At 39.6% G+C, this 16831-nt stretch overlaps 1 protein-coding gene across 6 annotated transcripts in view; it reads right to left on the reverse strand.

Annotated features, from left to right (window-relative positions):
- Positions 1-16831, reverse strand: part of rap1gap2a (RAP1 GTPase activating protein 2a) — a 110180-nt gene that overhangs the window by 48340 nt on the left and 45009 nt on the right. For 2 of the 6 annotated variants that reach the window (XM_039780943.1, XM_039780934.1), the window contains exon 1: positions 4396-5155. The exons of the other annotated variants lie outside the window; for them this stretch is intronic. In XM_039780943.1, coding sequence (XP_039636877.1) covers positions 4396-4529 — 134 coding nt within the window. In that variant the 5' untranslated portion in view covers positions 4530-5155. Of the gene's footprint in view, positions 1-4395; positions 5156-16831 lie in introns of those variants that run through there. 6 annotated transcript variants of the gene reach the window in all.

Genomic DNA, 16831 nt, shown 5'->3' on the forward strand with positions numbered 1-16831 from the left:
ATTGTCTTTCACCTTTTGTGCATTGGATGATTGGCCAGACCTCTTATCTTAGGGCCTAAGATAAGATCAGCCTTTGTTTGACAAATACGCTTATTTGCTTTATTGCTGAGAGTTAAGTGTAAGGATTGATACCACTCTCATGTCTGTTTATTAAATATGAAGGTGGAGCCAGCAGACAGTTAGCTTAGTTTAGCATAAAGACCGGAAACAGGTCTAGCTTGGTAACCCAATTCTGCCTACAGCACCTCTAAAGCTCACCAATTAATATGTGACATGTTGATTGTTTAATCTTTAAAATATTGAATCATCCTAGCTGTTTTCAGCCTTTGTGCTGAAGCTAACAGGCTGATGACTAGCCTCGTGATTGCTGGTCACATATGAGAGTGATGTCTGTCTAGTCTGACTCTAACTTTGAAGTGAATACATGTATCTAAAATCCATCCGTTATGTTAAAATTAAGGTTCTTCATATAAATATGTTGCTGGTGTAAGTACTTATGCAAGCAGCTGTGTGAAAGATTTGGAGGGCCGGATCTTTACTTTTTCTTGTTTTTTAATACTGAACTCAGAGGTATTTTCTTTTAAAAGGGTTGCCTTGAGTCTTTCACAGCTGAAAGGTAAAACCCTTGATCATTTAAAGGGAGTATCCACAATTCACAAACACCCTTGAAAGATTTCAATTGTAGATGAAAAACAAAGGGGTTCACAACCCCACTGTTAAGGCATTAGGAAAACAGACAAGAACAAGACCAAATCACTATATGTATCCTTATAAATGTATTATGTATATTACCGTAGTACCAATTTACATCCATATGCTGTTAATGCACCTGCAACAACCTCTTCCTGTAAAGCCTTTGAGCAAATAGAATTGGTTTGGGTATTTATTATGAAGCATCTGCTCAGCCTCTCTAGTTATAGTCGCTAGCACATTTCTCCCTCTGTTTGTCAGTGAATCAGTCTTATACAGTTAACCTCTTAATGCAGTTTATTTAAGCCTCAAACCTTTAACAGTGAAGGTCCTGCTTTATCTTTTGCCATAACTGCTCAACTCCCTGTAATCAACAGGAGGTAGTTTCCCACCGGGCCAGTACGGTCATAGAAAATGCTAATTAAATATTGTTTGCAAAACAGATGCATGTTTCTCTCAAAATGACTTTGACATTGTATTGGAACTACAGTATATAATGCTTCATGTCTTGACCAAAATACATGTAACCTAGCATGCCATCTATTATGTAGCAGTAAGTATTGTCATTAAAGTAACATAATTCCGAGATTAAAAGCATTTAATCTGAAAGGGGGACAACACGGTGTGTGAATAAGAAGCCCCATGCTGTGATTATAGATTAGGTCTCAAAAACACTCCAGCATCACACACACACACACACACACACACACACACACTCTTCCTTACCCACCGACTGCACCACATTACCACAAATCGACAGAGAAATGCAACCAAAACCGCTGAGGCACTTGTGTAAGAACCGCCTAAACACAACTCATTCATACAAAGCTACACACTATGGGACAAACATCTTATACGCAAGCACACACACAGACAAAGCAGGTCTGCAGTTGGAGATAAATGCACTGTGGAGGACATTAATGCATGGAGGGTAATATAAACATTCACATACAAGCAGCAGACCTCATGCAGTTCAATTTAATGGAGGGCAAATACATACAGTACGATACATTATGGCTCTATCAGTGCAGAGACAAAGAGTGAGAGGAATACGCGGAAGAAACAGGCAAGGAGCAAGATTGCCTGTATGTTTGCATGTGTTGTTTTGTGTGTTGTGTTGGTAGGAAAGCAGTAAAATGTGGACAAAAAGTGAAAAACGAATTTTCACAAATTCTCTGCTGCAGTCAGGTGGTGTAAAAACCCAATAAAACACTTTTTTTCCTAGACGTCTATGCAAAGTGTTGATTAGTATGTTGTTGTCTTCTAATTTATATTTCCTTGAATTCATTGTTAGAATAAGTTTGTTTTTGGGGGCACGAACTATCTTGTGACAATGGATTGCCGACAGTACCCGGTAGCTCACCCGGTAGAGCGTGTGCACCGTGTATCAAGGCTCAGTCCTTACCACAGCAGCCAGGGTTCTTCCAGCCCAGGCCCTTTGCTGCATGCCATCCCCTTTCTCTCTTTCCCCTGCCATTCCTGTCTCTCTCCAAGCTATCACTATCCAATAATGCAGACATGCTTTAATGGATAGTAAAAAAAAAAAAGAAAAATGTCTGCAATTGTGCATGGATCATTATGTGACATAGCAACAGCAATAGAAATGACAACAGCAAATATTCTTAGTATTCATAGTATCATGCCCTGGGATAATTTCTGCTGTCCAGACATGATTAACGTTGTCATTTAACACAAGGCAATATCATGCAGATTTAAAATTATAAATCACATAGCAAGTATGTGAAAAACATGCAAAAAAGTGTATGTTTTTGTATATCTGTGTGACAATGCAGTATTGTTGCATCACAGACATTCACAGCCTACAAGCGGCTGGATTAATCCATTAGTGCCCTGGGTCAAAAATCAAGTGTTGGGGCCCCAATGAGCACCCCTTCCTCACACTCACTGTGTATGTGCCGTGTTTTGCCGTCAAGCACATATTTTGACCAGAGCCACAAAAACCAAACACGTAATTGAAAGGTGGAAATTCACTTAGCCGCAGGTTTTCTGTATGTCAATTAATAAAAACACATTTATTTTGAAATATATTAATATACACAATGTAAGTGTATGATAAAACCAAGACTTCAGGATTAGGTAATATTACAGATCTCCATTATTTTAGTTGACAATTGTTTTAGTGTTACATATATCTGAACTAAATACAAAATTAATCAAATCACCACAAACCATCTGCCACATAATGAACCTGCAGCTTTTATGGGGCCCAGGAGGTCTGGGGTAGTTTCCTGATTGGCATGGTTTCTAATCCACCCTTGCTTTCCGGGGTTTATTTTACACTATATGAAACTAAATTAGACACACACACACACACACAGAGGTCAGATAAACTTATCAGCATTGGCAAAGTGAGTTACAGTCTATTTCGACGTAGCCTATTTTGGTCCAGGCTATTAAAACAGAGTAGCAAAGTGCAACCAGTGCTGCATATCAGATATTCACATACATACACTTAACCCAGACCACACTGTATACATCCTTCTCCACAATAACACTCAATAATCAAACTCAGTCTGCAACCTTCTGCTCAAGATTCCAATTTAACTGTACTTGCATTGCTGCTAATGTTAGCTCGGCCAAAACAGGTCTTCCCAGAGGGAGGCTTAGTGGGGGAAAGTGTTAGGAGTCTCGACCCTGCCAACCTCTTACACTGTTTGTTACCAGGTGGGATATTCCCAGGGGTCATATTGACTGCACTCATCTCAGGTAGTATAAGCAGGTAGTATATACAAATGTGCCTCCGTATGAAGGTTCTCATGAGATTGCAAAACACAGTTTTGTTTCTTTATTTGCAGCATTCATAGTCAATAATACATTTATAAAAACACTTCTTAAATCCTATATTTACAGCTGCTTTTTACAGCAGGTTTATGGACACTGCACTCTTTTCTCTACTGTAGTTTGCAGCCAGTACACCAACCTACTGACTGATTGATTGATTGATTGATTGATTGATTGATTGATTGATTGATTGATTGATTGATTAATTTTATTTGACCACTTAAATATAAATGAAAGAGATTAAAATACATAAACAGTCAAGGATGACACAATAAAGCCCAAAGACTTATTTCCATTGTGGTCCCTACAATCCTGTGTTTACAGTGCCATAGGCAAAAGGAATACAAAAGTTTCATCTGCATGACAGGCATCAAGTGTCCATTGATGCTTGTGTATACAGCAAAAACTGTAAAGAACCAGCTACACAAAGACACAAATGGATGAGTGGATGACCTTTGCTCTGCACCTTTTACTTTTTATTTGATGCATCTCTCTCTTTAAACACTTTTCATTCTATCTTTCTTTTTCCCATGCTCCTCTCTCTCCGCACCACAGCTTTGCTCGTGTCCTCTCAGTCCCTCTCGTTTGCTCTTCAAAAGCACTCAGAACACCTCTATTCATCTACAATCCTCAATACCCTACCTTTCTCTCTCTTTTCCGTCTTTACCGAGATTGACACAAGACACACACACTAACACACACTAACACACTGACACGTGCGCTCTAATAAAAAGGATCTAGGGTATTATGACTGCAGATGCAAACTCACTGAACCGTAAAAACCACAAAGTGTCCCATGCCTCTGGAATAACAGACATGACCAGCTAATAAAGTGTCCCTAAGCCATACATTATCTACCCAGCCTGCCTCAACAGACGACATAAGGGTACAAACTTCACCCACCCTTCGCTCTCCTCTTTCTCTTTCTCTCTCTCCTTCTCCTTGGCTTTGCGAGACTTGTGCAGGAGTCCGATCAGGATCACGGCGGCCCGAATGCCAGCCTTTTTGTTGTGGAACCGTCCTCCGGTCTGAGACATGCTGGACGTCTCTGCCGGTGCCAGGAGGGGTTCAGGTGACCGACGGTCCAAGGTCAGGCCGGCTCCAGGGTCCCTGGGCTGCAGGACCTGCTTGGTCGTGGCTTTGCGGGGTTCCAGTGTGAGCTGTGGGTGTCACAATCTTGGTTCTGTATGCTGTCTGTTTTTGAGACAGCTGGCAAGTTTCTGCCAAAGCAAGTAGGCTACCTGTTTGATTTCTGGCCCAAGATTGTCACTTCCACTGCCTCGCTGTCAGACGTTCTGTAACCTATAAGTCTGGACCAGTAATCCAAAAGTTAAAGATTCAGAAGACACTCTTGGTTTGGCAGGTTGTCAGATCCGATTAAATCCCTGTTGATGTTGGGATCTATAAGCATTTCTTGTAATCCCAGAGGTCCAGAGTGGCACTGTTGGACTCCAGCTCAAGGTGAACTTCTATCTGCATCCCCCGCTTCTGCAGTGAATCTGTAAATCGTAGCTCCATAACACATCATTGTCCCTGAAGAGAGGATGACGAGTTGCGCTGCTGACAGCCTCACAGACACACACACTGTAGCACTGCATCTCTCGGTCTACCTTACCAGCTCTCCATGCTTCTCTAACATGCTCTGTTTCTGCACCGTCTCTGTGTGCAGCAGCGCTGCACCCTCCTTTCTGACTGCTGAGCCCCGCCCTCCTCCGTCTGATTGGCTGGAGTCGGTACATGGACTGCCTCCTCCTCTTCCTCTACTGTATGGCTCCCTCTATCTCTGCCTGCCCTTGTTTCTGCCTTGTTAATCTCTCTGACCTTGTTCTATCTATGCTTGATTTTATGATTTCATTTCTAGGCACATGCATGCACACCTACCCACCAAGTCTCTCTCTCTCTCTCTCTCTCTCTCTCTCACACACACACACACACACACACACACACACACACACACACACACACACACACAACACACACACACACACACACACACACACACACACACACACACACACACACACACACACACTCAATCCCTCTGTGTGAAATCTCAATTCAAACAGGCTTATCAGCCTATTGCCTGCTGTGCAGTTGCCAAGGACATTGGAATTGAAATGTAACTTCACAGAATGAAAGGAGATTAAATGACACCACATGAAAAAAATTATAATTTTAACAAATTTTGCATGGTCTCTTTTGTGCACAGACACACAGGGAAATAGATGACACATTTTCACACTGCATTTCTTGTTCGTTGCCTGCTATTACCCTGTCGCGACATATCCTCTCCAATTTACTTACTTACCTTATTTACTCCATTTGTATTCCTCCCACTAATAAACTGTCTGCATGCTTTTTGTTTTTTCTCACAAACATACAGTCTACTAAACTAGTGTTTCTCTCCAGTTTCAGCCAGAGACAGTTTACTCTTCACTTCCAGATTAGTAAACAGCGCTATAGTCATCTTCCCAGAATATATTGATCTAACGTGTTCTGTTCCATCTTGACCTGTTAGTGAGCTAACCAACTGATTGACTGAGTGAGTGTGGGATATAACGGTTATCTTGGCCGAGCATTAAGATTGGAAACAGCAGCCACTGGTTGCCTGGTTAGACTGATTTAATAATAGTTAATGAGTAATTTGAGTGTGTTTAAGAGGTGCCCATTGATGGTTTTTTTCACCTTTGGTTAAAGTCAGTTTCCAGTCTTTAAGCTAAGCTAACCGTTTTCTGGCTCCAGCTTCAAACTTAACAAACAGACATGAGTGCATTATCACTCGTCTCACCGAACTTGCAGCAAGAAAATAAATAAAAGCAATTCCCAGAAAGTCGAACCATTCCTATTAGAAACATACATAGCCCTTTAAGCTTGCTTTTTAAAATTGTAAAAATGAATCATACAGCAAAAGTGCATGCACAAGATGTCAAGATGGTCTTCATTTAGTTGACAACCATTTCGCAAGTGCTTCAGTTAATTTTTTCGATTTGTTTTCATCCACAGGTCTGTGGCGACTTGCACTCTCCAAAATAGTGCTTTGCCTGAGTCCACTAACATCAACCTGATTAGCTGTACTAGCTGCATGCTTAGCTCGAAGGTGGTAGCTTAAACTTGAAGTACTTTGGTGATATTTTAGTTCCATTTCACACAAGGTACATATCGCTTTTGACTTCTCAACGGAGCTATCTGGGAGTTTTTTTAAGTAAAACGTGCTATTTAGAACTGTGTTGTTCATCTCCATGGCTGCAGCAAGAGGTAGGAAATGTCTGTGGCAGCTTGACAACAAGTAAAGGTGCCTCAAAGGGTCAAAATAGTAGCAGCCAAAGATTCTAGAGCGTAGCACCTCTTTGTAGCAAAGATTATTTGGTAACTGCACCAGTGAGGTTGTAAAATAAAGAATCTTTGGTGCATGCAATTAATGTGATGAACACAATTATATCCAGTGCTTAATTTGTAAAGTGGGAGGTCCCGGAGCGCAGAGCGGGGGTGGATCTGGCGACTCAAAACAGGGTTTGGAGGTAACGGAACAAAAATAAATTACACTGCCTACGTAGCTTCTCTGACTAAAAAAGCCTAAACAATGCTGTTTATTTTAATTTCAGAACATGCGCTGCATGGGTACGAAATGTAATGTCTCCACATTCTTGATCGGCGGAAACTATTTTTGCTTGTTTGGGATCTGACTTGCCAGCGTATTTGAAAAAGTTAAACAAACTTTGTTGTCTTTTTGACATTTTTCCCCTGAGTGAAACGAGGCTAACAGCAATCTCAACCAGCACAAGCGCATGTGTCACTTGAAGTGCCTCCCCTCCCTCCGTCCCTCTCCCCCCTCTGCCTTACCCTGAAAATTCACCTCAAAACGCATCGAAAATGCAAACTCAAGATTTTTGTGGAACTTCAATGGGGAATAAAGACTAACAAGACAGATAAAAACATTAAATACTACACAAAAAGAATTTTTATTTTTTTATTTAGGCGATTCATTTTTCATAGTGACACAGGAGGTGCTGGATCCAATAAAAAATGAAGCCCTGATTATGACGCGTTATGCTCTGTCTTTAATCTCATCACGATTAACAGGTTAATGTTGACAGCCCTAATTTTTACAGGCATAAACAACAACCCATTTTTTAAATATTTCATGAGAATTCCAGTGACTGGAAGACTCAATTTGTTAAAATAAGACTAATACCCTTTTTCCACCAAAATGAGCGTGTGTATGGGAAAACCAGCTAAAAATAGGTGATAGACTCCTCTCCCATTTCCGGTGGTTACAAAGTTGTGCTAGTAGACAAGTATGCCTTTCTGTTTTTTTTTCTGGTGTGTCACATTCAACGTCACAAACCCGCCGGAAAACAGGGTTAGTAAACAGAAAGCAGCATGGATGCCAGTGAAAATGTTACAGTGGTTACTTCTTTTTTTATATATATATATATATGTTACTTATTAGTCTTTCAAACTCAGTGTTGACTAATTTTGAATGATGTTCAAGTGCTGCTTGCACAGAGACGGACAGAATTTGTGGCTGGGATGACAAAAAGTCAGAAGTTACAGCGACAAGCGCCATAGCAACGTGCCGAAAAAGGGGTGAAAATAGCGGGTCCACCCAGGTGCCATGTTTCCATCACTGCCAATTGAAGTTGGAGAATACTTGTGACTACTGCAGAGTCATTTGTCCTGGAAATGAATGCTGAATGTAACTTTTTCCACTAAAGACAAAAGCCAGATGTTAGTGGGTGTTTTTTTTGTTTTTTGTCCATTGGGAAAGGGGCTTACTGTATTTTATTTTTAGGCCAACTTCTCTCCCAGAATTGTATTCTAAGTAATGTGGAGAAGGCTTTAAGACATGCTGGGAAATGAAATTTACAGAGAGTTTAATTGAACAGTTGCTTGAATAAATAAAATGTGAAAAACCCAGATAATTAGAAGAGGCTGTCTTTTTGGCTTTTTGGTCAACTCAAACTCAGGGTCATTGCAGAATATGGATCAGGGACTCATGACCTCAGTTTATAAGTTATAACATTCTGGCTATCACTTTGCAAGAAACACGTAACATACTGTTTAATTACAATTTTAAATGAAAACAGATGATTCAAGGAATAAGGACCTGCCTTTCTCAAAGAAGTTTAATCAGTGAGTTTCTACTGTAAATGCCTGCAGGTATTCATTCAATATACCTCCACCCACTACTAAACTACACCATATCTGCTCTGAAAATGTATTCAAGTATACTGCTACACCTTAGTGTATCTCACAGGAACAATTTCACACCTTGGGGTGTGTGTATCAGTGTGTGAGTTTGAGAGTGAGAAGAGGGGGGTTAAAGAGAGTGAGTAGTGTATAGATACAGGTGTCTCATTTCCCCTCTTGATGACGCACAATAGGACCCTGAAATGGCCTAATTACTGCAAGTGTGTGTGTGTGAAGGAGAGTGGGTGTATGTGTATGTGCACGTGTCTATGTTTTTTTATTTAATTTTTTTTTTTTTACAGTCGATCTCTAGAGGACATTTGATTGTCCAATTGAGCTTATTTGTATGCCTCCACACGGGGTTTGGGAAAGTCCTCAGGTGGTTTTGAACGAGGGAACCATAATCAATCAAACGTGGATCAAAGATTACAAACTACGGTTTTTGGAAGCAAATTCCACCAAGGGCATTAATCAACAATCTACCGAGCCTTTTCTCGGGTAAGGTGTCAAGGGATACAGCCTTGGCGGTCCTCCGGGCAGATCATCTGGCAGCTGTTCGGTTGCTATGGCGCTGATCACACACAGGAAGAGCAATGCAATACCTTCCATTTAATTGTTGTGTTTGTTGCTGCTGTTTCCTCAACTTAATCTATTCCCTGGCTGCTGTATGAAGCATGTTATCTACTCCAATGTCTTTGTCTCTTGTCTTGACTGATGCATTTCCCTAATTATCCTCTGTACAAGGAGTCTGAGACACTCCATTTCAGCTATCGAACATAATCCCCTTTACTATTGTCACACCTGTCACCCAGGCGAGCTGTACCAGATGTGCAACTTGATTCACTGTGATGTAATTTTCTGTCAGGTTTTTATGTTGCTTGCTTGTTATGTCTGTGTCCTTGTCTGTCTACAGAGTTTTATCTTTGCTGCCATGTGAGAATCCCATAATTCTCCTGGCTATTTTTTTTCTTACCTTGAATTGAAAGTTTATGTTTTATGTTGAGAATGTTTACTGGTCCTCGGAAATATATATAAAAAACCTTTTCAAATCAATGCAGACAAGCCTGTAACGCTCCGCCAGATGGATTGCTTCGCATTTGCTCTGCATATCCATCAGGGAACTTTCCGTTGGAGAACTTTTGGGAAGGGGCGAAAATACTTGTTAGCTAATTGGATAAACCATCTGTCAACCAATCAGATCAAACTCTTGCCGAAACCAGTCGGGAGAAGAGCAAAAACATCTTTTCCTCAGAGAAAAACCTCTAGTGCCGTTTTTTGCTCTTCTTTCAATGAAGAAATACTTTCTAATTCAGATAAAACTTGCGCGTCAGCTACGCTCATCTCATCCGTGGAAGCTGCCATGTTGTTTAGACTAACAGTCGCTTCTCGTTGCGTCACACCTAAACCCGCCTCAAAACCAACGCTGATTGGCCCGGTCGTTTGGCGAACGGCTCCAAATTTTCTCTATCTCAAGATGCCAGACTGATCTGCGAGTGGAAAACTGGAGCTCGCGAGATCAGGACGGTCTCACGAGGCTACTGTAACGCTGCCTGATGAGACAAATGAAAGGTAACAAATCAGCAGCTGACCCGAATGCTTCGATGCTTCGAACGGTAATCTACGTCCAAATCAGTATTTTAATGTTTCGTTGTTGTTTTGTTTTTTTGTTTTTTTAAGTTATTACATATGCATTACCCCCAAAATCACCCATGTAATAATGTATAGGCCGAGTAATCCAACATTATTCATTATGAATTAACATTAATTATTATTAGGTTATATTCTCAGACGGACAGACTGTTTGTTGTGTGTGTGTCAGGGGGTGCATAGGTTTCACTACAGCGTGGGCAGTAGATGATATATACTGTATATATATAGCCTATATATCATCTATATATATATATGTATATATATATATATATATATATATATATATATATATATTCCAATTGCAAAGGTGTTACAGTTTCTGTTATTACTGTAATGCAATGAAAATATATCTTTTGTTTCACAGAAGACAGTGGCTATATCTTTAAGGCAAGCTATATTTCTGAAGACATTGATTTTGTTACCTCAGTCTCGTTGCACATCTTTTGATTTGAAATAATCAAATAAATCTAAAGGTCAAGTTCATAAAGTAACTTTCTTTGCATTCATTTGATTGCCAATCAAGAAACACTGGTAAGAATTGGTTTACATTGATAATACAGACTTAAAAACAGTTATGAAATGAAAAATAATTGAATTTTAATCACGTGATAAAGCATGCAATTAATCGCGATTAACTATGAAATTCAGCGATTAATGGCAATTATGAAAAAATTTATCGTTTGACAGCCCTAGTAAAAATATATATATATATATATATTCTCTTGATTTAGTATTGCGTCGCAGCAATTAGTCAGTCACATCATTTACACTTGTGTTGCAAATGTAAATGTTTGCATGTACAGTTACAAACTCTCTGTTTCTCTTTATTGCACCTACACAGACACACACACACACACACACACACACACACACACACACACACACTGACTTGTGCCTCAATGGTTCTCTAGGAGGCCAAAGGAAGCCTGGCCTCCCCTTAAAAATATAAAACATAATTTAAAATATAAAAACTAAATTTATGATTACCACAGTTGTGTGTTTTACTGATTCTGTCACTGCGTGCATGGTGCTCTGTCTAGTGGTTAGTAAAATGCTACGAACGCTCAAAGGAGGCCAGCTTTTCCTGGCATCCCCAAGAGAAAAAGTAAACATTTTCAGCCAATCAGATTGAGTCCAGGTTTGACCGAGCTCGACATTGAATGGTCAATTCATCGTAAATAAAAAAAACAGGGAGGCCAGGCTAATCACCAATCACATGCCTCAGACCAGATGCGTAATTATGGTAACTACAAGTATGCGGCGGTGCTAGCCGGCGTCAGCTAACAGTAAGTTATACAATGTAAGATTACACAATGTATGGCGATCTTTAGTTTTTTGTGAAAAATGACTTCACTGAACTTGCTTTTGAGCTACAACTGAAAATGAAACACAACGGTAGGCCTACACCGAAGGGGACTTACGTTATGACGCATTGCATTTCTGACTTTGTCTACATTCATTTTCCACCAACAGCACTCAGCAACACTCAAAACTCAAATAAACAGAGTTCTCTTGTAAAGGCTCTCTTGTAAAGGCTAACGGTGCTCGGTTAGCACAATGACAGCATGTTAGAAAGCACAGCTGAAACAATATGTTTTAAACGGAGTAACATAGTGTTAGCCACGCTGCTAACGGCATTGATAACCAAACCACATGGTGCTACTATTACTACAAATTTCTTGCAGATGTCCCGTTAAGAATACAGATGTTAATATATGAAGTCGATGCAGATTCTGACAGCTGGATTAACATTAGCTGTCTACATGAAGCTCCCAGCTGAGGTCCTATAATGTTAACAAGAACGAGCTAATTAATGACAACAGAAGCATTTTGACTTGGTGGATGTCAATTTTAAATTCATGTTAAAAAAGTACAACTAACTCTGTCCCTAAGAAATGACAATGCCTTGTGTTGACTTCTGGTGCTGGTGCATAAAAATGACAAATAAAGGAATCTTGAATCTTGTGTTGCTCACTCCCGCTAACTTTATTGTTCAGATCATCATCAGATGTGACATGACTAAAGCATTTCGTTTCTACATGTGCGTAGGCGTGAGAAGGGTTAGATTTGCAAACGCTGGCCAACACATTTATAAGAAATACACATTTGAATAGTAATTTCAGCATTTGATTAGTATCAATTGTTATGTGATACTCTTCGAATTACATTTGACTTCCGGAATTTCATTGTCAACAGTCATTATCTAACCATAAGGCAACATGATCTCCATACTAAGCTCACTGGCTTCCTCTGTAAAATTTGCCACTGACCGCCACTGGTGCCTTTCTTGTCACTTCACAGCTTCTCAAGTGTCTCACAGACCAACAGATGCCAGTCTACCAACGTCAACTCTTTTTTTCAGCTCATTCTATTACAGGACACACGCACACACACACACACACACACACACACACACACACACACATTGTGCAGCATCAAGGGAGAAAGGGGCAGTGATGACTCCACAGTCCACCAACTTGCTGCTCTCACTGCTGTGGTTAAATTTCAACCAACTGACCCAACTACAAGCCCGCTGGAGAGAATAACCTTCACAACTGCTGCTGAGTAACTACTCAATCATCCCCCAACCGACCTATACACACACACACACACACACACACACACACACACACACACACACACACACACACACACACACACACACACACACACACACACACATACACACACACACATACTCCCTCCTCCCACTTTCCTCTCCAATTCAATCCCCTTCTCTGAAATACTCCATGTTCTTTCTAATAGAAAAACAATTGATCATGCCACTTGTGTCTCTGTATGTGAAACCCATTTATAGTTGTCCATGGGTCGAATGTCATATGGATATCACTGGTATGGCCTGTATGCCTCCCTCTTTTAACTATTCCCTCTGTGTTGCTGTGTATGTATTTGCTCTAACCTGAAATTAGTTTTTTCATGTTAAACTGCTTATGCTGCCGTCTTGACCTGGGACTCCCTGGAAGAAGAGATATTTAATCTCAATGGGACCTTCCTGGCTAAATAAAGGACACATAAATAAATAAACAAAAACAAAATAATGTGTGTCTGAGTCTGTGTGTGGGAATTTCTGCAGATGTGGACCTCCATATAATCAGCTCCACCATGTTCTGTTAGTGGCTAGGACAGGAGCACGTGTCCAATTTTTATGAAGAAACAACAAGGTTCAAATGGAAATGACAAATGTACCGCAAATGAAAGATTAAGTCTGAAATGTCATATTGTCATGAACATCAAAGTTGTTGCTGGTGTAATGTTAGGGAAATTAAACTGGTATTTTATCACTTTAATTAGAGGGATAAAGTCTGAGATGTATTGTTTGGTTTAATTTACCAATTATCTTCTCTATAACTTAATCAATCCAAATATATTGTTTGTCCTTCAAATCCTCATTTTGTTTGGCTTTTACTGTAACTCCTAATGTTAAAATAATCTGGCTAAAGATGTCTTTACTTTGGCTCTCACAGTTGTCCAGCCTCGCTAAGGTTTTTCTGGAGCTTTCTTCTCATCTGTGTCTTTTCACTGTACTACATTCCCTTTTGTTGCTGCTATTTTCCATTAATCCATCTCTTTTTCCCTTCTAACATTCTCCTTGAATTTCCTCTCCCCTCTCTCTTTCTATCTGTTCTGCTTATCAGCAATATTACAAACTCACTTTATAACAGATTACAAATATGCAATTATAAAAGTCAGAAACTGTTATTTAGGGAAAACCAGATAAAGGATAACTTCTGTAGAAAATTATTTTGTTTCAGAACATGTACAGTATATGCAGGAGGCAAGAGTTTTGACCTACCAACCCAATAATTCACATTTTGATGATCACAGAATAACTGATAACACAATCTCCTCTCTAATCTGCACAGTCAGTGGATTTCCCGACATAAGATGTTATCACTGATCATGTTCTATTTAGACAATCAGTAATTTGTAACTGATTACCTGCATCAATTTAGAGTCTAATCCACCCATCCACGCCTAACTGCCGCTTAGTCTCACTTTGTATCACGCCTCCTTTTAATCTCGCCTCTCTGTGTGCCCTCCTCCATCGACCTGATTCTTTTCACCATTCAGTATTTGAATCCAGGCCCATTTTTCCAACTACAGAGTGCACTACTAATACAATGACACACATTACCGTTTTTGCCGATTGCTTACACAATGAAATCAAAAGTATTACACAATTATCAAAACCTTACACTCAAGGAGCAAAACATTGGCCCAGATGTGCACCACTATAAGCACAATGTCAGCCTCACACATTTTGCAAAACAATACACACAAAACACTAAACACACTTGTATACATTAGACACAGAAGTATATCATGATGTCACTTCCTTGCAATTCCAAAGCACTGACAGAACACTGATGTTTGTCTGTTGTTTGTTTAGCTAACAGTGTTATGCACACTACTGTAGCAGCATGAAAACTGGGACATGTTTTACAGTTTTTCTTGATTGCTTTGACCTGCTTACAGTTTTTTCCAACTGCTTACACACAAAATCTTTTCATGTCACACGATTTTTGAAACCTCTCACTCAAAGTGCAAAACTACACAGCAAATCTCCAAAACCATAAACTGTTTCTCAGCCTTTCACTCAGTTTTCAATTGCATAAAACACTTTTTTCAAAACATTTAACACAATTCTCTACCTAAGACACAAAAATCTAACAAGAAGTGACTTGCTATCCATTTCTAAACACAACCAATCAAAATGCTACACTTATTTACCAGGGCACACACACACACTCCTCACATGTGCAAACACATTATGTCATAACTGAACACTAACCAATCATTGCTTTAGTATAGGCCTATACAGAGGCCAAAGGTCAGATTACCTGTTTGGAACAATGGATGCCAACAATAGACAGAGAGCAAGAGAGGAGGAGGAGGGAGAGACAGGGGGATAACAACGGAGGAGGAGGAGGGAAGAAAAGAGTAAGAAGGAGAGCCATTTCTGATGAGATCAGGGAGAGAAGCCCATCTTGAGTAGCTTTACAGTGGCGTCCATACTGCATGCAACTATCTAATGACTATTTCAGCATTACAAATCAATCAGACTTTGTTGTGCACAAAGTGCATACAATTCTGTCCCCCCCCCACACACAAGCATGCACAAACACTCACAACACTCAAACACACACACACACACACACACACACACACACACACACACACACACACACACACACATATATTCTTTATTCTAAAAATGATACCTTTGTCTTACATATGTTTATACTTTTTTTTTCTTGTGTCATGCTACTGTATACAACACTGGGCTACTCTTACAGACTTAATGTTTTGCCCAATACATATTTTCTGTTTTACTGTAACATTACATTGTTTTTTACAGTGCACTTTTCAACCACTTTCAGCAGACTACTTTCTCTCTAGAACATTGTAGATATAAGCCTATGAAAGACAAAACAGCTTTAGATTTAGAACAACAGTGTGTACATGGTATATCCAAAAATTTTGTATTATGAAAAAAGTGTTTGCCATTTGATGCAAATGCTTCATTTTGAGATGTGTTTATGGTATTTTGAATGCAGTGTTTCATTTTGAAGGAGATGTGAGGCATTTTGCATTTTGTGTGTGCAGTTTTGGGAATTGTGTGTAGAGTTTTGAAAAAAGGAGACATAGTTTTGAAAACGTGTGTAAGCAGTTGGAAAAAACTGTAACACGGATGTCATTCAAGCAGTCCAAACTCTATTGTTTTAGCTATGGTAACCAAACAGAAACCATCTGTTCCTAACTATTAAAAACTACCTACATCAGTATGAAATCACTGAAGCACCTGTTTGACACTCCTTTACAAAAATCTTCGATTAGCAATGAGTGTGCAGGGTTAGGCCATGTGGCCCCATAGATCAGTCTGCAGGGTTAGGCCATGTGGCCCCATAGATCAGTCTGCAGGGTTAGGCCATGTGGCCCCATAGATCAGTCTGCAGGGTTAGACCATGTGACCCCATTGTGAAGACACAAGAGACTGAGTATAAATAGTGGCTATTTCTTATACTCTACAGTAATAGATGTTTATACTTTACTGTAATAGATGTTATTTTTATTTTCTTAATTTCTTATACTCTAATAGATTTCATTTTGGTTTACACGTATTTTGTGTAATATTTACAGTATTTCAGTTTTCAACCACAGTTTTAAAATAAGAATCAATGGAATCTGGGTCTGCCGAGGTTTCTTTCTAAAAGGGAGTTTTTCCTCGCCACTGTTGCAACAGCCACTGCTAATGTTTGCTCTTGAGGGAATTACTATAATTGTTGGGGTTTTGGAATTTATAGAGTGTGGTCTAGACCTACTCTATCTGTAAAGTGTCTCGAGATAACTCTGTTATGATTTGATACTATAAATAAAATTTAATTGAATTGAATTGGAATCAATAAAATTTGCATCAAAGCATTTCTGATTCTGGATCCAATTCTTTGCAAGAAGGCAAATTTGACAACAAATGGCA

The sequence above is a fragment of the Perca fluviatilis genome, chromosome 2 (assembly GCF_010015445.1).
Source record: "Perca fluviatilis chromosome 2, GENO_Pfluv_1.0, whole genome shotgun sequence".
Taxonomy (NCBI): Eukaryota; Metazoa; Chordata; class Actinopteri; order Perciformes; family Percidae; genus Perca; species Perca fluviatilis.